Here is a 23,248-nt window from a genome sequence, read left to right on the forward strand (position 1 = left end):
GTTTCCTCCTACTTCTATAAGCATTGTACTGCCAGCTGAGAGCACTGACTCAGGCGGGGCACCCTTACCGAGCAAGCAGGAGGCATTCAGCATGCTCTCTGGTTCTGACCCAGACAGAGGGGACTGAAAATAAACCCTCTTTTGCTCTGTGGCTGACCCACCAGCTTAAAGTGAGCACTTGGATTGGCTGTGCCTTATGAGAGAAGGAGAGAGAGAGAGAGGCTCTCTGGGCCAGAAATGTTTCTGGGAGGGTTTGCCAGCCTTGTCTTGAGCCATCAGTGTGGCAGGGGAGCACAGGGGTATAAGTGGAGACACCCTGGAGGCCACATGAAAGTGGCAGCTAGCTGTACTTTCGAAAGAGAAGCAATGGTTCAGTGACCCTGAGCATTCTGTCTGCAGGAGGGAGCTGCCTGGACAGCAAGTCATCACTCTGAATACACGCAAAGGAGGCTGCCTATCCAGGGAAAGAAGAAAATGTTCAGAGAAGAGAAAGATCTGGTAAAAGAAAAGGGACAGACAGGGTAGAGCCAGGAATCAAGAATCAGGGTAGTGAAGAGATTCCTAACCCTGCCCTCCAGGCAGTTCTATATTTTAGGCTAGATGTTAACAGAGCCAAAAAAAAAAGAGAGAGAGAGAGAGAGAGAGACAGAGAGAAGGGGCACAACACTGGAGAAGCCTTCTAGTTTTTACTCATTTCAAGGAGAAACTGGAATTAATTAATGAATGGACCTAATATCTAGTTTACTTCATTAAGACTCCCAATAACTCAGTAATATTCTCAAGCCCCTGGCAACATGTTTTCAGATCCCTTCTAATGTGAAGTTTGCTGTTAGAAGCTGCCTATAGATCCTGTCCCTCAACCTCTCCATCTCATGTCCAGCAGTGGAGAGGAAATTGGCAACCCAACTAATTCCTCCTCTCCTTCAGAGTTTTTTCAAACATCCCTCTTTGGGAGGGAAATACTCTTAATAGTTTAACGTTCTAAGCAATGTATATATGCATATATATTTTATGTTTGACCCGACTCCACCTCCTAAAATCCTTCCCTTTTTTTGGATGTTTGGAAATGCCACAGCCATCTTATTACTATGAGGGGAGCAACCAATATCCTGAAGATGGCAGAGCAGCAAGAAGAAAGAACTGTGATGAGCAGCTCATGGAATCCTCAAAATTCTATGAGCTGCTGTTTTTACCAATTCTGGAAACACCCAACTTCAAGACTTCTTGATACATGAACTAAGAAATCTCCTTGTTATTAAAGAAAAAAAGAAAGAAAAGAAAACCCTTCCTCAGCAGAGACCACTTGTACTACAAACTCAGCACGTCTCTTCTTTATCCTCAGCCTAAACTATATGTTCTGACATTGAATTAGCATTGCCAAACACCACAGCCACTTCTTACCCCAAGCCAGGAGAGAATGCAAGCATGCTGTGTGGTGGGGCTTGAAGTCCTCACTAGGTAGGCAGCTGCACGTCTGATCATGGCAACAGGTTCCTCTTGCTTCACTTCCCTCGTCCTTACATTCACACATGCTAAATCTCTCCTCCGACAGTTTATCTGCTTTAGAAGCTTTATGTCAAATGAAGTTGCTTTTCCATTCCATCTAGCAAAAGCGTGGGCTGAAGATAATTAACAGGGGACTGCCCAGAAGATTCTGTTTTATCTTTAGCTCAAGCCACCTACTTCAAAGCTCACAACAGCTCAAGGAAAGACAGCTATCTGGAGCAAAGACCATTTGTTTTAGGTTACAGAAAGGTTGTCAAGGCTTTGGAAGCTGGACACTGAACAAAGACTGACCAGCTGCTTTCCTGGGAGGCAATAAGAGATAGCAACAAAGTGAAAAGGAGGACAATGGGCCTAGAAGAGAGGGAGGATCAGAGAAGAAATAATATCAGCTTAATGTCATAAAGGCAGAGTTGTTGGCTTTCAAAACCTTTATATTTTAAAAGAACACTGTACTGGAATGGGTTAACATCGTCATCTTTAGCATTCTGGTAGCATTATTCAGTAGTTAGTAAACAGACATTAAAACCTCTGCATGGCTGGTTTTTGAAAAAGGAACCTGAGGGACCCCAAACTCAGCCACTCTTGTAGATTCAGTCTCCGGTTCTTTTAATCCTGGCCAAGGTGGAGGCCTTGGAGACTTTCTTCTGGTCATAGGCCAGACTCAGGGAGGACATGCAATCAATGAAGAATGTGGTAAAGCTGATGTGCCAGCGGTACTCACTGGCAGAGTAGTCATAGGGAAAGGAGTGGTGGTAGTTGTGGAAGCCCTCACCCACAGCTCCAAGTGAAACCAGGACATTCTCCCGGGGGCTAATGTTCTTGTCATAAGGACGATATCCGAAGAGGTGAGCAGCTCTGTTCACCAGCCAGGTGGCATTAAGCACTACAGCATACCTCAAGAAAGTGGCAACGAACAAGCTGTGTTGAAAAGTTTCATCCCAGAAACACCAGGGCACAAGCGTGGGCAGAATGAAGCACATATCAGCAGCAAACTGGGGTTTGTAGTACCTCCTCTGGAACATCACCAGTTTCTCGGCTTCTAGATCAGACAAGTCTAGCGTACCACCCTTCTCTTTGACAGCTAGGTGTTTGCACACAAGCAGCCAACCCATGTGAGAGAAGACAAAGCCGTGTCTGGAATTATGAGGATCAGCATGTGTTTCTGAAAACTTGTGGTGGGCACGGTGGTCATGAGCCCATTCATAGATATCATTCTGGAATGCCATTGTGTTGACAATGATCAGAAAGAGCCGCAGAGGCAGCCAAGGTTTGTAAGACGGGTGGACCACAGAGGATGAGCTTCTGCTGTTATGCCCAGGGCCCTGACAAAATAGTAGAATAACCCCCAAAGCCAGGAGTAGAACTTGCAGGTAGAAATCAAAGTGGTCCCAAACAGGGCGCCCAAGTGTAGCAGAGACATAAGGATGATGTTTCTCCAGACATAATTTACCTTGGGGCTTGGGCTTTCCTTATCTTTGTAGGTGGGGTTATATATATCATCTTTTATATCAGGGCGAATGTCTTCTTCCAAGTAGACGGGCATCATCTCCAACTTATCTCCCCCATTCTGCAGGACCCTGGAGGGAGGCGCTGTGATGGTGGTGGTGGTGGTATAGGAGCTAGAGATAACTCCGTCCCGTGTTCCCGTCCCCCAGGTGCGTGGCTGGGGGACGTGGCCGCCATCCCAGGATCGGGAGCTCCGGGGACGCAGGCAGCCTCGCCTCCCTCCCAGGCGAGCACCAGGGGCTCGGTACCTATGTTAGTACTTTGAAGAATGTGAAGACTTGCCTGGCCCAGCATATGATCAGTTGTGTTAAACATTCTATGTGAACTTGAAAAGAATGTGAATTCTATAATTTAGATGTAAGTTTATTAATATGTAATTAGATCAACTTTGTTAGTAATGTTCAAGTCTTCTACATCTTGATTGATTTTTAACCTGTTTTATTATTTACAAAGAGATATGTGTTAAAATATCCAATTATGGCTGTGAATTTGTTTTTTATGTATTTGTTTTACCTAGAGAAAGACAATGTTAGTAGGTACATAAAAGTCTAGAATTGCCATATCATTCTAGCGACTCAAAGTTTAATTAGGAAATATTCCTCTTTATTGGTAGTAATGCTTCTTGCCACTGTTAGTATGAGCTTTCTTTTAGTTAGTTTTTGAATACTATTTTTTTTTCATCCTTTTACTTTTGGTCTTTTATTTCAACTTAAGAAATGTCTTTTGTAAGCAGCATAGGTTTTCAAATTTTTGTTTTAAATCCAGTCTGAAAATCTTTGTTAGTGTTTTCAGTCTATTTACATTTACTATAAGTACCATTATATTTGAGTTCAAATCTGCCACACTACTCTCTGCATTCTATTTATCCACCTTTGCTGTGCTCCTTTTTTCTTGCTTTCTCTCAGATTAAGTATTTTCTTATTATTTATATTTTCTGCCTTGTTAGACTGATAATTATATATTATTCTTTTAGTGGTTACTCTAATGGTTACATTGCTGACTTATTCAAGTCTAATAAAAACTAACACTCAGCATTTCTTAGACAATGCAAACACATTGGAACATATTGATTTATACCATTCATGCTGTTTGTGTTATTATTAAAAAGTATTTCTAACTCCTTAAAACATTGTTTATATTGTTTTATAAAGTAAATATTTATGCAGATTTATGTTTATTATGTAGTCTTTCCATTGTTTTTCACTTCTGATATATCTCTGTGCTGCCTTGTTGGACCCTTTTTCTATGAGCAGATCCTTATAGCATATCTGAAATAATTACTGACACAATTACTGACATAAGAGTACATGTTAAGAAATGAATATGGGCTGGGCACGGTGGTTCACACCTGTAATCCCAGCACTTTGGGAGGCCAAGGCAAGATTACCTGAGGTCAGGAGCTTGAGACCAGCCTGGGCAACATGGTGAAATTCCATCTCTACTAAAAATACAAAAATTAGCTGGGCGTAGTGGTGCACACCTGTAATCTCAGCTACTTGGGAGGCTGAAGCAGGAGAATTGCTCAAGTCCGGGTGAAGGAGGTTGCAGTGAGCCGAAATCGTGCCACTGCACTCCAGCATGGCCGACAGAGCAAGGCTCTGTCTCAAAAAAATAAAAAATAAAAAAAAAAGAGAGAGAAATGAATATGAAATATAGCAGGGATACAGAAGACAAGTGAGTTGGGAAGTGTTAAATTTGAAGAATTGGAAGGAAGGTCAAACAGGAGCTTATTTATAAGAGAGCTTCTTATTTCTTCAGACTGACAACTGGCTTACAGATTTAAGACTCTTAAACCATCCAGTAATAAGAGTCAACGTTAAAACTTTTAGATGAAGCTTAAAATTGGTAAGATGTTGACTTTGAACCATGAATGGAGTTGGTCCAATGACAGTCTTTTAGATGGGATGCTGTGTTTGGAGTACAATTATTCCATTCAGATTGCTCTCTACCCTCTACAATTTACGCATAAGCACAGAGGAGGAAAAGCCTGCAATGAAAAAAAAGAAAAAAAAGAAAGAAAAAAAAGAAAAAAAAAGAGGCAGTGTATATTTTTTAGATTCTTTTAAGGTATGGATTCTGAGACAGACAATCCTACAGTTTGAATCTCAGCTTTTATACTTCCAAGCTATTTTGTCTTAATTAATTGTCTCTGCCTCTTTCTCTCTATGATCTTTTCATTTCCTCAGCTAGATAATGAATATAATGAGAGTGCTTATCTTATTGGGTTCTTGTGAGAAATAAATGAGATTATCTTCAAAAGTGGTAAGTCCATGCGTTGCACTTAGTAAGAGCTCAATAAATATTAGCTGCCCACACTCATATAGTCTTTCAGGGAGACTGATGACACAGGGCAGCATTTCATCATGACAATTGTATGAATACAATGTTTTATAGATTGTATGTGCAGAAGGAGACATTTCCACCCAGTTTGGTATAATGCCTGTTAAGAGAAACAGGTAAGTATAGTAACAGCCACACTAAGATCAGAAAGAAGTGGTAGAAATGACCTGAGTCAGGTTGCCAATAGGAAAACAGAAATAGTATAGGAAGAAATGTTGGGCACATCAAGGTAGAAGAAGAGAAGAGAAGGGTTATGCTTCCTCAGCATGAGGTACCCTAAACCCAGGAAGGAGGGGTTGGGAATAAGTTTTATAGACACTCTGCTGGTGGAGTTGAGAAAGGGAGTTTTCTTTTTTGTTGTCAATGCCATGTTTCCTTTTTGTATCCTTCAGATTAGTGGAACCAGAGAGAACATCAGATTACATAGTATAATGTATAAGTATGACCTTAATACATAGCAGAAGAAGCCTAGTATAGCAGCAGAAGGCTTTTTCTTCTTTGGGTTCATGTGTACAGTCTAGAGAGAAAGAGGGCAATCTGAAGAAGAAGACCCTAATACACAGAGAAGAACTCAAATACATACAGTGGATGGTATTGGCGTCCTTCTCAGATCCCTTTAACTGCCTAGTGCACCCATGTACCAGTCGTTATGTGCATCAGCTGTTATCAACTCACAACCACCCCCTTCTCCCAAGACTTGCAAAACCGAAGCTGTCTCACCTAGAAGGCTATTTCTCACCCAGACCTGTGCTGATTGGCTGGGTCCTTTGCCCAACATGGAACTAACTTATTTGTCTATTTTTCACTCAGAGTACCCCACCGTGGTCTCAGGATGAAACTAGCTTCTGAAAGCACCTCTCTGACCTGTTCTGCTCCTATCGCTTCCCTTTCTGTAAGACATCACTTGAACAAGAATCCTAATCTCAGGATCAATTTCGAGGAAGCCCATGACAAAAGGAAATACAAAAATAAATCCTAGTAGCTTTGAAGACAAATAAACATCATCAGAAAAGTTTATTTTTACAGGCTCCGGACCAAATACTCTGTATCATTCACCACATAGAAACATTCTAAAAACATATTTTATGGGTATTGTTTCTAATCTTTTTTGCAAGGTATTAAAAATGTCTTTTGCTTTTTCTTATTAATAGCAATCTCTCATCCATACTCTGCTCTGCACTTCAGTTCACCAGAGTCATGTTGCCCACTTTCTGACTGATAGTGATAGCATAGGTATCTCCACAGCTTTGTCTAGTAATGATGATAATAACAGTAAGTGCTGACATTTCTTGAACACTTGTACATCCCAATAGCTTCTTGAAGTACTTATATAGATTAACTCATTTAATCCTCAAAGTGGCCCCATGACATAGGGATCATTATTGTCCTTGTTTTGAAGAAGAGGAAACTAAAGCACAAAGTTTTTAAAGTCAACTTCTCAAGGTCACACAATGCGAATAGAGGTGTTAGGTTAGTCCAGTCCAGACTTTCTGAATACAGAGATCACGTTTTTAACCACTAGTCTCCTATATCCACCCGCTCCCACCAACTCTACAACATCTGAGGTGATATAATGGCTCCACACTCTCTCAGTTCTCTGTTACTTCCCGTGGAGGAAAATACATAAGTAGCCCATATGATATACAGTCCTCCTCTCACCCAGAAAGATTTTCTTGTGAAAAAAAATAAGAGGTTATTATGGGAGATAATATGTATGTTATCTTACATGACAAAAAAGAATTTGCAGATGTGATTAAGTTAAAGACCTTGAGATTAAGTGATTATTCTGAATTATCTGGGTGGTCCACTGTAATCACAAGAATCCTTAAAAAAGGAAATGGGGAGCCAGATTCGGAATTTATTAGACTTTTAACCTTCAGAACCAATTTGTGTTTTAAGCCAGTAAATTTGTATTAATTTATTACAACAGCAATAGAAAATTAATGCAGAGACTGAGATAATGCATGTAAGATGATTACCATGGTGCATAACTAGAACACAGACCTAGCATCCAACTATTAGATATTATTATTATTGCTGTTTTTATTTATTATTAATGATATCATTTTGAATGTCTGAGAAGGCTTCAAAGAGCAGTTGTAGCCTAACTTGGTCGTTAAATACTGATGAACTAAAAACAATGGGAAGTACCTGGTAGAAGGAACAATGTTGGCAAAAATATGGTAATGGAATAACATAAGGTTTGCTGAGAAACATGTTTTGGAGATCCTTCAGTGACAAACTTTATGCAATTGGAAGCCTTTAGAGTTAGTGATATGTTGGAAGCTTTGTTTTCAAGAATGTAATCTGATGAGTAATTGACACTGGGCAAAGTTCAAGAAAAAGACACTGACTCTAGTACTGAGATAAGAGCAAGAATTAAAGAAATATAGTGGAAGAAGAAATAATGGGATAGATAGAGTATGAACTTCCTGAGGGCTGGGCCTCTGTATCACTCATTTTTTGGGAACACCTAAGAGTGTGACAGTATTGATTATGAAATATATACTAGTTTAACAAGGAAACAAACCATTTAGAGAAAATGCTAAATAAGATGTGACTTATGTCTCCAAGTTCTGGGATAATATCTAGTATCTTTCTCTTAGCCTCAGTGTCTAGGAGAGTGTTTCCACTAATGCTCAAAAAAATATTTATTTTGGATGGGTTTTATGCTTTTATTTCAACTCCATAATGAACTAAAGATCTATAGAGAGGCAAGAATGGGAGATACTTGAATTGCCAGTAAAGAGATAATTGAATTAGTAAATGTGAGTAAACAAAACCTTAAAATATAGTCCGTATGGGAAAAACTCTGGATGATCCAGCAATTGCTATAATTGCCCAGAATCTGAATCTCAAACTTCTTACTCCTTGACCAGTGTGTTCATGTTATACCACAGTTGTCTGATTAGAAATACTAAATGACTAATAATTATTAACAATACGTTTCTTTTAAGCTACAAGCCAGAAAATATATCTACCTTCAATTTTGTTGGGATTATTAGTTAGAAAATGTTTCTAATTAATGTAAATCTTAAGGAGGCAGATACTGAAGAAGTGAAAGTACTTGGGATAATAATGTAGAAAAAAATTAAGATACTGTTTTTGTATTAGCAAGGATTTATATGCTTTTATTTGTTCCAAGCAAAAGAATCATTATCTCCCCCCACTCATTAAATCATTTGATTGCACACTCGGTCTTTTAAGAGTTCCCAAATGTCATGCAGTTTTAACATGATATTTGTCTGTGTGTGTATTTTGGGAAAGGTGTGCTTGCTAATAAATTTAAGACAGCATGGCTGCATTTTATATGGCACCTAACCTCAGTCCTGTGAAATATTGTCATGGTTACCTGCAAAGCAGCAGGATGTATGTGGGTGAAAGATGAGGTTCAAACAGTATAAGAATAGACTCTTTAACAGAAACCAGATTATGGACAAAGAGAGGAAGGTGGAGGAAGGTAGGAGGAAGTGTGAGCAGACCAATGATCAGCTATTTTTGAATTAATGCATTGACTAAATAATTTCTTTTCTGTAGTCATTACCTGATAATTACTAGTTTCAAATGGTTGCATCTCAGAGACTGTGTCCTTTATGGAAGTTGCCCCACAACAAATTGGAAGAAAGTGGGAGTGAAATTATAAATTATCAAAGTAAGGGGGCCGGGCGCGGTGGCTCAAGCCTGTAATCCCAGCACTTTGGGAGGCCGAGACGGGTGGATCACGAGGTCAGGAGATCGAGACCATCCTGGCTAATACGGTGAAACCCCGTCTCTACTAAAAAAATACAAAAAACTAGCCGGGCGAGGTGGCGGGCGCCTGTAGTCCCAGCTACTTGGGAGGCTGAGGCAGGAGAATGGCGTAAACGCAGGAGGTGGAGCTTGCAGTGAGCTGAGACCCGGCCACTGCACTCCAGCCTGGGCGGCAGAGCGTGACTCCCTCTCAAAAAAAAAAAAAAAAAAAAACAAAGTAAGGGAATTATTTAAGGAAAGGATGAGTGTATTCATTAGGACACAGGGTGGTCCCCGTACTTCAGGCATTTGGAGATTATTGAAACACTGAATAATTCAGCTTGTAAGCTTTAGTACATTTACCTAGACTCTTTAGCCACTTTTGTGTTTAAACTGCTTTGCAATGATAATTTGTTGTTCATAAGCCTTCTCCTAAAAAAAAACAAAATTTCTTTCTATGGTTATTAAAAGTCTTCGTTATTGCCTAGATTTGTCAAAATCTAGGTTGATTTGACTTATTTGTAATATGTTACTCATTATTTCATTCTGTTTCCTACTTTTCAGCAGCTTGGTTAAAGTGTAATATTCTCTTATTATTTTTACATTACTCTATGAATTTAGAGGAGAAAGAAAATGGCTAAAAAGAGATGGCATTTTTAAAAGCATAGATAGTTCAGTAATAAACTTAACAACACTCTGTGTAGCTCTTAGCAAACACCAACCTAGGCCGTGGAGCAACAACAACAAAAAAAACGCCACATACACAAAACAGAAAAAAAGACAAATGTGATGAGCCCCATGTGAAGCGGAGGAGCAAAGAGATTTGGGACTACAGAAGACTGAGCAATTAAAAAGAGACTAAGTTATAAACAAAGATTATTCAAACCAAACTCCGACACAAGCTTGTTTACTATTCACATAATGAATATGAGAATTGATATTTAAAACAAGTTTCTGAACATTCCCATTAGGGATAACATAAAACTAAGGACATCCTGTCACCCAAAAAAAGCAACAAATTCTTTTTGAAAGATATAGACTCCTTGAATCTGGTGATTCCATCTTAATTTACCTACTCTTGTAAATAATCTCAGATGAATATTTTATAATCGTGAATGACTCGATAAAATGAAAACAAGTTTGCCAAAAAATATACAACTTCAGGAAATAGAATCTGATTTGTGAAGATACTCTTTCCATGAAGTTTAACTTTTTTTCTAGTAGATAATTTAGTACTATTGTTTCTGCAGTTTAAATTGATGCTAAAGATGTATAGAAATGAAACTGGTAAGGAAAGAGTGATTTTTTTTTGTTTTTGTTTTTGTTCTTCATTCCCAGAAGAAAAGCCTCAAGCTGCAGCAGGGCAGTTTTTCTTCAGGGTCCAATTATAACAGAGGCAATTATGTTTTATGATGCATTCACGACCCTTGCAATTCTTCTACATGCATACATAAAACTCAGCACATGTATGTGTCAGCATTTACTAACATGTATTCCAAATATTGCTTCATCCATCAACAGAACTGTACAGCCAAAAAGGAAGTAGAAACTAAAATGCGCTTCATTAGCTTTTCAAATAATGTTAAATTTACAGACATGTTAAAGAGCAGGCTGCTGTCTCAGATTAAGCCAGACTCTTCAAGGTAAGAACCAATAAAGGTAAATATTTTCAGTTGATGATACAATTTTATTCTTTAAAAAACAAATTAGTCTGGGCACGGTGGCTCACACCTGTAATCCCAGCACTTTGGGAGACCGAGGCAGGCGGATCACGAGGTCAGGAGATCGAGACCATCCGGGCTAACACAGTGAAACCCTGTCTCTACTAAAAATACAAAAAAATTAGCCGGGCGTCATGGCAGGCACCTGTAGTCCCAGCTACTCGGGAGGCTGAGGCAGGAGAATGGTGTGAACCCGGGAGGCAGAGCTTGCAATGAGCTAGATTGTACCACTGCACTTGAGCCTGGGTGATAGAGCCAAGACTCCATCTCAAAATAAATAAATAAATAAAATAAAATAAAAAATTACAACTGCCTTTTTGTGTCCCTGTATCTCACCAGCACAAACAAACAAACCCACAAACTTTTACAAGTCGAAATCTAAGATCTCATTTGCAGCCCGTTGACCCAAAATCCATAGCATTGTCGTGAACATGCTGTGAAGAAAAGCCAATACATCACTGTATACTACATGCTCTCTGGTTCTCATAATGGGAAAAAGATTCAGGAAGCAATACAAACATTTGCAAAGGAAAGAATCTTTTCTTATGATATTTTGGTGTGACTTGTCTTTAAAGTGAATTGAGCTGTCATTCTTTTATTTTTTTCCTATAAAATAAACATTACTGTTTTAATGCCAGCTGGGTTTTCCTTCTCAGAATATAACTTATAATGGAAAAGTAATTCTTTTTTTTGGAGAATAATTATTTTCTTGTTCAATAACTCTACGCCTTCTACTTCTTGCATTGTCGTTCTAGTACATACATCAGTAAGCATTCTATGATAACCAGAAGAATATTTGTAAACATATTAATAAATGTTTTGCCATAGATTTAGAGCTATAATTTTAGAGGTGAAAGCCATTTAGAAATCTCTCAATTTTACTGATATATAGTTTGAGGTCCACAAATATTCAGTGGCCAAGATCTTCTGTGAGGGTCAGAAAAGACAGTACGACAGATCTTATGATGGACATTTGTTTCTAATTAGAGGGGGAAAAACACTTGAATCGAATATTTGGTTACAAGCTTTTTTTTAAAGGCAGCAATAGTCCTTAATGGTTCTGAGTCTGCAGGGTAGACTGGAAACTTAATCTTCTCTCTCTCCCCAGTGATGCTGATAGAATTTTTTAAAACTACTACACATACAAAGAGAACAAAAAGGTGTGGTATCAGCAGGCAAGAGGTTTCATCAAATGTCTGGAAGACAGAAAGTGGATTGAAGAATGCCAACAAATACAGCAGGCTGTGGGAATCCATTGTAGAATTACCACAGAGGAAATGAAGAGGAGGGAGTCCAGGTTTGAACATGGAAATGTCATGTATTACTGAGCACCAGGCACTTTACACCCCCTCCTCAAACCTCCAAATGCGGAACAACCTGCTGCCGGCATCCACCCAGTGAAACCTCCAACAGAGTACAGTTCCCTAAATGACTCAATAGAGCCCTCTGGTAAGAAGTAAAGAAGCGAATTTGAATGTTGGCACCCTAGTTTAAATCTGCTTTAATTCTATAATGTAAGGCATATCTGAAATAAAAGCCAGGTGTCTGACTCATTACCCTTAAGAATCAGTCAACATACTCGTTAATGTACAAAGAGCACACTTTTTCCCTATTATTTATGAACCAATAACCCAAGATATTACTCATATTATCATTATGGATTGATAATTAAAATGTTTGAGGCCGGGCGCGGTGGCTCAAGCCTGTAATCCCAGCACTTTGGGAGGCCGAGACGGGAGGATCACGAGGTCAGGAGATCGAGACCATCCTGGCTAACACGGTGAAACCCCGTCTCTACTAAAAATACAAAAAAACTAGCCGGGCGTGGCAGCGGGCGCCTGTAGGCAGGAGAATGGCGTAAACCCGGGAGGCGGAGCTTGCAGTGAGCTGAGATCCGGCCACTGCACTCCAGCCTGGGTGACAGAGCGAGACTCCGTCTCAAAAAAAAAAAAAAAAAAGAAAAAAAGAAAAATATGTTTGAAGTAGAAGACAAATATAAAAAATAAAAAGACAGTACCAAGAGGAAATCACGGCAATTTTCAGAACAAAGACAACATTCAAGAAATTGTTTACTGTCTTTATAGACATTCACTAAGATATTGCATCTATGAAAAATAATTACATGCTATGTAAAAGTATCAATAAAAAAAAAGCTACTGAAAATGAAAATGTATAATTAACAAACAGAAACTGCCTATGAACTTTGGAAGATAAGAGTAAATAAAATCTCCTGGAATATAGAACAAAATAATATAGACTAAAAAATATAAAGGAAAAATCTTAGATATAAATGATTAATCTAAGGGTCCTAATATGACTCAGTGGAGCTCGAATAGAGACTAAATTAGAGAAAATGGAAGGGGTGAATATAGGAGGAATTATCAAAGAAAAAAATAGGCCAGGCGCACTGGCTCATGCCTGTAATCCCAGCACTTTGGGAGGCCAAGGCGGGTGGATCACCTGAGGTCAGGAGACCAGTCTAGCCAACATGGCAAAACCCTGTCTCTACTAAAATTACAAAAATTAGCCAGGCGTGGTGGCACGCGCCAATAGTCCCAGCTACTAGGGAGGCTGAGGCAGGAGAATCGCTTGAACCTGGGAGGTGGAGGTTGCAGTGAGCTGAGACTGGCCCACTGCACTCCAGCCTGGGTGACAAAGCGAGATTCTGTCTCAAAAAAAAAAAAAAAAAAAAAATATAAGAGGGACAAACAAGTGTTCAGATTGAGAACTCCCATGGAGGGCTGATGCAGATGAATTTAAAAAGATCTAAGGATAAAGGGAAGATTTTAGAAATTGAGAGTGGTATACATACATGTGAGAGCATGTCAGTGAGAGAGATTGATTTGAGGATATACTTTGGCAAAATGATGGATTAACTAAGAATGATTAAGACAATGAATCCAGTAAAAGGTGAATTTAAACCAAAATAGAAATAAAGAGAAGTCCCAACATGACAGTTCTAAAGCAGGCCAGGGGAGCAATCTGTCCAAATCAGAGCAGAAGGATGGAAGGCTCCTGGAAGGTATTTCTAGGGGGAAATAAAGTTCAAAACAAAGACAGTGTGGTTGCCAGGTTGGGATCATGGCAGTGATCCAGCTGAGAAATAAGCATGGTAGTGGAAGACTTGAGAAAATATTGAATTTGGATTAGATTTTGAAGTTAAAACTGATCAGATATGCTAGAAGATTGAATGGTCGATGTGAACAAAAGAGCAAGGTCAAGTATAAATCTAAGATTTTCATTTTAACCACCCAAGGGAATAAGAAAGGCCCTTAGAAATGTAAGGGTCAATGAAATATCTGTGCAAGAATGCGTGTTTATACAGACGTAAGTTCAAATTAGAGCCAAAAGTCTGTGGGGTTCAAGAAGAATAAAATTAACGAATGAAACTAAGATTAAAATTAAGGACTAAATGGTATGATTCATATTAAAGATACTGAAGATAATGTGAGGGAAGCAAACATAGCTTTTACACAAAAAAAGAGAAAAAAAAGAGATGTCATAAACTTCAGGAAAAAACAAATTACCAAACTGTATAAAATATGCATGATCTAACGAAGTAAATAGTTTTAGTTGGATAAAACTAACCAATGCCTGGCATTAGTTTGAGTCGTTCATTCATGTAACCATTCTTAATTCATCCATTTATATAACAATGAACTGCTATTATGTATCAGACACTATTAGATATGTGGAAGAAATAATAGTAAACAAAACAGATAAGTCTTTTATAAGCCTTCATTACATGAAGAAAGTGGATAAACAAATAAGAGATATAAATATAGTGTAGGTAAAAGTACACTGCAGTAAACAAAAGTACAGCCAGAAAACAGAGAGTAGTGAAGAATACTTTTAAAAATGATGCTTGAGACCACATGTGGTGGTACATGCCTGTAATCCCAGCACTTTGGGAGGTAGAGGTGCGGGGATCACTTGAGGTCAGGAGTTCGAGACTAGCCTGGCTAACATGGCGAAACCCATCTCTACTAAAAATACAAAACTTAGTCAGGCATGGTGGTACATTCCTATAATCCCAGCTATTCAGTAGGCTGAGGCAGGAGAATCTCTTGAACCCAGGAGGCAAAAGGTGCAGTTAGCTGAGATCATGCCACTGCACTCCAGCCTGGGTGACAGAGCGAGACTCTGTCTCAAAAAAAAAAAAAAAAAAAAAAATTGTATTAAAAAATAAAATAAAATGAAAAGACAAAACTCAGCCAGGCATGGTGGCACAGTTCTGTAGCCTGAGCTACTTGGAAGGTTGAGGAGGGATACCCACCTGAGCCCGGTAGGGTGAGGCATCTGTGAGCTGTGATTGCACCACTGTACTCCAGCACTCCAGCATGGGCGAGAGAGCAAGACCTTGTCTCAAAAAGAAAAAAAAAAAAAGAGAGAGAGAGAGAGAAAGAGAAAGAATTGAGAGATTGAGAAAGTGTTCCTTGAGGAAATGATCTTTAAGCAGAGATATGAATTAAGTAGGGAGAGAGTCACTGAGATATGAGACACATTTAAAAAATTGTTCTACAAAGTGTAAATTTTCTTGAAGCAGGACTGTGCATTAGTATGAAGGAAGCAACAGCAAGTGAGAGGCAGTGTGAAAGAGAAGTTGGAAGAAGAGCTGGATGCCAGATTACGCAGATTTTGTACTTTATTCTAAGTGGGGTGGGAGGTTCATAGAGAGTTCTGGAGAGGAACAAGGGGATTTATTTACATTTTAAAAGGTTTGTCCTGTTTGTTGTGGGAAGAAGGTTGTGAGGGTGGACTCAAGAGGGGAAATGAGATAAATTAGGAGTTAATGGTAGTCATCCAAGTGAGAATAGATATAGTATGATGTAATTATTACATATTGCATGCCTCTATCCAAATATCTCATGCACTCCATAAATGTATACACCTACTATGTACCCATGAAAATTAAAAACAAAAAATGTTAATATAGGGAACCTCCAGGTATCAAGCACAGCATCTTATGATTGTTTATTATAGTCTTGTGTGATTTGAAAAAAAAAAAAAAAGAGAGAGAGACAGAATAGATATAGTAGTGGAAGTGTTGAGAAAATATTTGATTTGGGTTGTATTTTGAATGTAGAGCCAATAGAATTTGCTAGAGAACCAGATGTTCAATGTGAAAGAAAGGGCCAGATTGATCAAGTATAGCTTCGAGATTTTCATTTCAACAACTAAGTAAATGGTGCTGGCATTTATTGAGATGAGGAAAAAAATAGGGTGGTTCTCAGCAGTGAACACCTTTGCTATCAAGATTATTTCCTCTGCTATGAGTTTCAGGAGTTCATTTGGAAAAGCATAACCATAATTTGACTCCTAATTCTAAGCTGTATTAGTCTTTTCCCTGTAACAGAGAATATAGAAAGCTATAGTTTCTGTCTGAACTGAGGTAGGAAATGAAAACAAGCATATACTGGGGAAAGGGGACATCCATTACTATTTCAAAATAAGATCAATGTGATATGTATGCATAAATACATAGGCACATATGTACAAATTATATATATATATATATATATATATATATATATATTCTTGTTAAAGCACCCATGAAGCATGTATAAACTGATTATAAAATGTTATCTCAGTTTGGGATCTCTAGAAGCAGAGCATGAGACAGAAATTTGGATGCCTGTCATTTATTGAGGGAGTGCTTTTCAGAAGGAAGAAACCTAAGGAAGGTAAGGGAGTGAGGACATTGGGATAGGAATGAGGAAGGGGCTGGGCCAGATCCACATAGCATGATGGGGAAGGAGATGCTAAGAACATAACTGCACCTGTAATTTCTTTTACCTTGAGATGAGGGGGTTGGGCTTTCATATTCTCTATCAGTTAGTCATTGAGTGATTATGGGCCTCCCTAGATGGCTGCCCTCACCAATTTCTTTTTTTTTTTTTAGACGGAGACCCACTCACTGTCACCCAGGCTGAAGTGCAGTGGCATGATCTCAGCTTACTGCAACATCTACCTCCTGGGTTGAAGCGATTCCCCTACCTCAGCCATTGTGAGGAAGGAAGAGGAATGCATCTACCTGAAAAGGAAAATGCATCTATAGAGAAAACTGGAGATTGGTAACACAAAGGAGATTGATCAAAGAAGTAAATATGTTAATCATCATGACAGCCAGATTCCTCGATATCTTAGAAGGGAGACAAATATGAAAGGGAGGAAACTAAACTGAACGCTGTGGCATTGAGTGGGAGCTGGATGGGTAAGTGTGAACTAAAGGTTTCCAACAGACCAACACATAAGGCAGTAATACAGATGTATATTGTGTTACGTTGCATGTGTACACTCACACGTTCCCTACATCTGTTCACTTATCTGGGATCGAATCAGTAACATCCCAATAACACAAGCAAACTTAGAGTTCAAAACTTGGCTTCTCAAAACCATTTCCACTAAAAGTAATCAGGGCTCCTGGTAGAAATGATAATATCATATCTGGAGCAAGAAAATTATGAGATGAACCTAGAATATCTTGTGCCAGAAACAAAGAAATGCTCAAAGAATGAAGGGGATATATCAAAAGAACATAAAAGCCAGCTTAAAATGGGTCCCACTGGTCAACTAAGAAACAACATGAACAAGCCAATAATGATAGTAATGGATTACAGCTTACGGAATCAAGTGGGAACCGTGAATCTATACCAAAATAAATAAATTAATAAACTGAAAATGTAATAAGGAATAGGATATTTACATGACTTTGAAGTCTCTTTACACAAAATATTTACTCTATTTCCAAAAAAAAAAAGAGTAACTTTACAGTAGGCAATCCGAGTAAACACCATCTTAGTCAAGTGGTCAAAGTGAACCATCATCAATGATGGAAAAAGCTGAAATCATGTGTCACCTGAAAGGCAAAGAGGAGGATACAGCCACTGCTGTCATATTCCTACCAAAGATACATAATCTGAATCTAATCATGAGGAGAGATCAGATATGACCAAATTAAGAGGCATTCTATAAAATTATTACCAACTACAGCAACGCAAAGCTCATGAAAATCAAGGGAAGACTAAGGAACTCTTTAATACTAAAGGAGAATAAACATATATGAAAGTTTCTCTTTTCCTTTTTTTTTTTTTTTTTTTTTTCATATAGAGTCTCACTCTGTCACCCAGGCTGGAGTGCAGTGGCACCATCACAGCTCACTGTAGCCTTGATCCCCCGGGCTCAGGTGATTTTCCCACCTTAGCCTTTCGAGGAGCTGGGACTACATGTGTGTGCCACCACACCCAGCTAATTTTTGTAGTTTTTTAGAGATACGTTTTCACCATGTTGCCCAGGTGATCTCGAATAACTGGGCTCAAGCGATCCATCCACCTCAGCCTCCAAAAGTGCTGAGATTACAGGCATGAGTCACCTCATCCAGTCCTTTTTTCTTTAACAATATAGAAAATATAAATCTGTATGAGCCACATACTGCTATATAAATTGTATTTTAGTTATGATGTTGCTTGATGTAATTATAAACTGATGTTGGTTACTATGATTACAAATGAAATCATTTTGCAGAAAAGACTTTTTTTGTTGTTATTGAGATGGAGTCTTGCTCTTTCACCCAGGCCGGACTGCAGTGGCAATCTTGGCTCATTGCAAGCTCCACTTCCCGGGTTCTCGCCATTCTCCTGCCTCAGCCTCCCGAGTAGCTGGGACTACAGGCGCCCACCACCACAGCCGGCTAAATGTTTGTATTTTTAGTAGAGACAGGGTTCACTGTGTTAGCCAGGATGGTCTCGATCTCCTGCCCTCGTGATCCACCCACTTTGGCCTCCCAAAGTACTGGGATTACAGGCATGAGCTACCGAGCCCGGCCCAGAAAAGACATTTTTAAAACAAGTAGCAATAAATGAACGGATTCTGAGAATAAGATGGAAAAATGTATCAATGTTACTTTTCTAATTTTGATGGTTGTATTATGGCTACATAGAAGGAAAGTCCCTGTTTATGGGAACTACACAGTAAATTTTAGTCTTTTTTTTTTTTTTTTTGAGACGGAGTCTCGCTCTGTCGCCCGGGCTGGAGTGCAGTGGCCGGATCTCAGCTCACTGCACGCTCCGCCTCCCGGGTTCACGCCATTCTCCTGCCTCAGCCTCCCGAGTAGCTGGGACTACAGACGCCCGCCACCTCGCCCGGCTAGCTTTTTGTATTTTTTTTAGTAGAGACGGGGTTTCACCATGTTAGCCAGGATGGTCTCGATCTCCTGACCTCGTGATCCGCCCGTCTCAGCCTCCCAAAGTGCTGGGATTACAGGCTTGAGCCACCGCGCCCGGCCAAATTTTAGTCTTTGAAAGACATGGGATATCCATTTGGCAAATTAGTTTTCAAATAATTCATTTAAAAGATCTTTCTTTTCTGTAAATTTTTGGTTATTTTAAGATAAAAAATAAAAATTCTCAAAATTTATATTGACAAAAAATCTCAAAATAATTCTGAAACCAGGTAGTTTTATTTTACATTTTTGAAATAAATTATGTCATATTTTACAGAAAAAATATTATCTTCAAAAACTGGCTTAGAATCTAGACAAAGAGGAATTCCATTTCAATGTGGTATATGAAGTTATCATCATTCTGAAACCCAAATGCCAAGATAAGAAAGCAATCATTTCTGTGACTATAATATATCCTAAATAAAATACCACCATTCTTAATTCCCTAGTAAATCATGAGCAATTAGGGTCAAGACCAGAGATAAATTTATTTAAAATGTAATAATTAAAAGCATGGGATCTGAGGTAAAATACATGTGATCTTGAATCCCTGAGCTGTCACTAGCTGGATGAACTTAGATAAGCTCTCTGACCTCATTAAGCTTCAATTTCTTTCTTACTAACCAAGTAGAAGATTCATCAGTAATTATCTATTTACCTAATCAGAAAAATTAGAGTAGCCTCCTTTGATTCTAGAAGAGAACTTCATAAATTATAATACCTAATCTAGAACAGAATTGTTATAGGACCAATAGGTTTATATGCCTGCTATGCAGTAACAGACCAATACATTGAGACAGCAAGGATGCAGCAGAGAAAGCATTTAATGGTCAAAGGATGCTGAGCAAGGAAATGGAAAGACACCCTCAAATTCATCTCCTCTAAGAGTTCTGGGCTGGAGTTTTTTTAAGGGGATTATGGAGAGTGAGGGGCTGGAAAATTGAAGTTGTTAATTGGTTGGAGTAAGGGGAATGAAGCCTTGGGACATGGAAACTGAATTCTCTGGTGAGTCAGCTTCTTGTGGGGTCCTTCAGACCAGCTGATGTTTGTAGTTTCACTGGTATGCAGGATCTGAGGGAATATCTCAAAGGGAAAACTTAATGTTTTATGTTCAAGTCATTATCTATAGAGCAGTTAAGGGGAACTATAATCTTGCAACAGGGTCTACATGATTCCAGGGCAGTAGGTGCCAAACTATGAGGAAGCAGGTCAGAGAGCAAGCTGACCTAATGATCAATGCTGAATGTGTTGCAAGCTTGGCTTATTTTCATTTCTCACCCCCTGCCCTGCTTCTTCCCTGATTAATTTTATAAAGTTTACAGGATGGTTTCAGAATTCATGCACATGCACATACACACATAACTAGCACTAAAGTGATTTAATCTTTAACAAATTAGAGAATATCAATCTGTATAAGTCATATATTGCTACATAACAAATTATGTGTTGGTTGAGGTTGTAGCCATCTAAAGGCTAAACTGGGGCTCAATGTTCTATTTCCAATGTTGCTAAACCTCATGCTTAGTAAGGTGAAACTAGCTGTTGTGAGGAAGTCCTCAGCTTTCCCTCCATGTGAGCTTGTTAAGGGCTGTTTGATGTCATGGTACCTGGCTTCCTATAGAATAAGCAATCCAAGAGAGCAAGGCAGAGGCTACAATGCCTTTTGTTATACTAGCCTAGGATGTCATTCCATCACTTCCACAGTACTCACCTAGACCAGACCTGTTGCAGTGTGCAAGGGTATTATGCAAGAGGGTGAATAACAAGAATTACGGTTCACTGGGGGTCATCTTAAACCAATAGCCACTGCCTCATCTGTGCTGAAACTTGGAATGACAACTGTTGGTTCACTACATTATTATCCCCACAAAACACCCTTTTTCAGTGATATCCACTCACCACAAATGAAATGGGTGTAGCAGATACCTGCTGCTTATAGAAACGGACTCAAGGCCATGACCACATTTTTTGGTCACATGACTCAGACTAGGCCAAGCAGTCTCTCTTTGCCTTGGGACAAGGAGTTTCCCATATAAGTCTTGCTATTTTCTTGAAAGAAAGTGTTTTAAACTGAGAATTGACTAGTAGCCATTTTGCAGCTTAAGAGAAAAAAGAAGCAATGTACAAAAAGAAATAGATGAGAACTGGAGGGAGAATGTTCACAGAAGTGGTTTTTGCTTGGTTGCCCATGCAGTATCTGTTTTATTTTTCAAAATTCTCACATATCTATATTTCCTTTTGGTGATATTAGAGATGCTGATATCACTCCTGACTTGTGGAGGAAACCACATAACCAAAGCACAGTTGATGATCACATTCCATCTTCAGGACATAGCTATGGCCTGGGGCCTTGCAAGCATAGTTTGGTCTCAGCAAACCTCAGATTTTTAAAAGACATTTGCTCTTTCCTGAAAGAATGAGAATATGAAGTAGCCTTAGGGTCCATTTGCTGCCATACTAGGATTAGGCTTAGGATAAATCTGGCATTGAGAAAGGCAGTGAAAAAAAAAGAAGAAAATTGGTCCTTGTTGATATACTGAAAAACTATGGTTGGCTTTATATGAAACCTCACCTATCTCTGGACTTCTCAGTTACATAAGCCAATAAAGAGCCTTTATTTTTCTGAAAGCTAGAGGAATTTTTATTTTGCAAATATGAAAATGTAAGAATACTTTTTATTTTTTTCAAAATTTTGCTGGGAGAAAATAACAATAATTCCAAGATCTCTGGAAGAAGTCTAATGTGAGAATATTTTTAGTCTTGGCGATATTTTCACAATTTTTTATTTACAGAGTTTATTTTCTCCCTTCTTATAGTTTAGAGGAGAAGGCCTCTAATTATCCAGGCTTTACCCACAATGGGAATAGTTTTCTCCCCATATAATCATCAACCTAACAAAAAGGCTTAGCTGTGTCTTCTGGCTTACAGAATACAGCTTGAATTCATGTCCATTTTACACATAAGATTGTATTTCTGTATTTTTTCTGTATTTCTGTGTTTTTTTTTCCCTCCTCAACCTTCTAATTAAAAATTCAAATCTACAGAATGTTGAAAGAATATTGCAAAGAACACCCATAAATACTTTCCCTAGATTGATCCTATTGTTAATAATATTTTGCTACATTTGCTCTATCTCTCTTCTTACTCTCCTCTGTGTGGATATGTACACAAACATAGGCACAAGTTTTGTTTTAGTTATCTACTGCTGGAATTTGTACACCCTCACACCTAGTGGCTTAAAATGCAATTTATTATTGCCTTTCGTGCTTTTCTGGGCTGATTGGGATTAACTAGGTGGTTTTTGCTTGGGGTCTCTCATGTGATCTATATTAAGTAGTGGCTGTCACTAAGGTCGGCTATTTGTTTCAGTTAACTGAACACCTAAGATGGTCTACTCACACCGCTATCATCCGTTGACCAGAGTGTCCTCCTGTATTAACTGTATTTTCTTGTTTTCTTTATTTTTGATGCTCTGGAATCTGGTGCTTTTCTCCTTGGGGAGATAATGCCCCTCCTAGGCTAGCCAATTCCTAGAGACAGCAAACAGCTTGGCCAGCAGGGTGCCTTAATATGCAAATTAAGCAATTCAGAGCCCATACTCTGAACTACTTCCTCTATCTGGCTCTTACGTCCCAGTAGACAATATTCCTATTTCCTAATCATCTGAAAGCCAGTTACCAAGCAAGCAGTGATAACCCCTAGACCACAGAGCCTCCTGAAATTATTCAAACTAGTCAATCCTCAGCCTACTCATCCTGCCTTGCTTTTCTCGTGAAAACCACAAGAAAGTCTCCTGTTCATGTTTCCCCCTCCCTACTTGTGTCTCCTGACTGACCTTGGTGATTGCCTGTATGGTAGTGCATGCCTCTCCTCTTGGGATCTGTGAGTGACAAAGTACTTTGAATGGTAGTCATCTCTTGATCTGTCAGCTTCACTATACATAAATAATAATAAAACCCACATTTAAAACAACTTTCTATGTGGCTTAGCCTTCTTACAGTATGGTGAATGTCTATAGGATGTAGAAGCTTCCAATCTCGTAATGCTTTGGCCCAGAAACTGCACAGCACACTTCTACCATATTCTATTGGTCAGAGCAGTCACAGAGCCTGTGCCATTAAAGGGTGGACCCCACCTTTTATTGGAATAAATATCAAAGAATTTGTGGCCATCCTCAGTCTGCCATAGTCTATCTTAAGTCCACAAATTATTTATATGGCTCCTA

At 38.9% G+C, this 23,248-nt stretch overlaps 1 protein-coding gene across 1 annotated transcript; it reads right to left on the minus strand.

The window, feature by feature from the left end:
- Positions 1-2,096: 2,096 nt before the first annotated feature.
- On the minus strand, positions 2,097-11,223 carry LOC117072142 (acyl-CoA desaturase-like). The gene is given in 3 exon segments (XM_033192093.1): positions 2,097-2,791; positions 2,794-3,260; positions 11,171-11,223. Coding segments are annotated over 3 exon segments (1,215 nt in total).
- Positions 11,224-23,248: the final 12,025 nt, after the last annotated feature.

Source organism: Trachypithecus francoisi, unplaced genomic scaffold (assembly GCF_009764315.1).
Source record: "Trachypithecus francoisi isolate TF-2019V2 unplaced genomic scaffold, Tfra_2.0 Lachesis_group4, whole genome shotgun sequence".
Taxonomy (NCBI): domain Eukaryota; kingdom Metazoa; phylum Chordata; class Mammalia; order Primates; family Cercopithecidae; genus Trachypithecus; species Trachypithecus francoisi.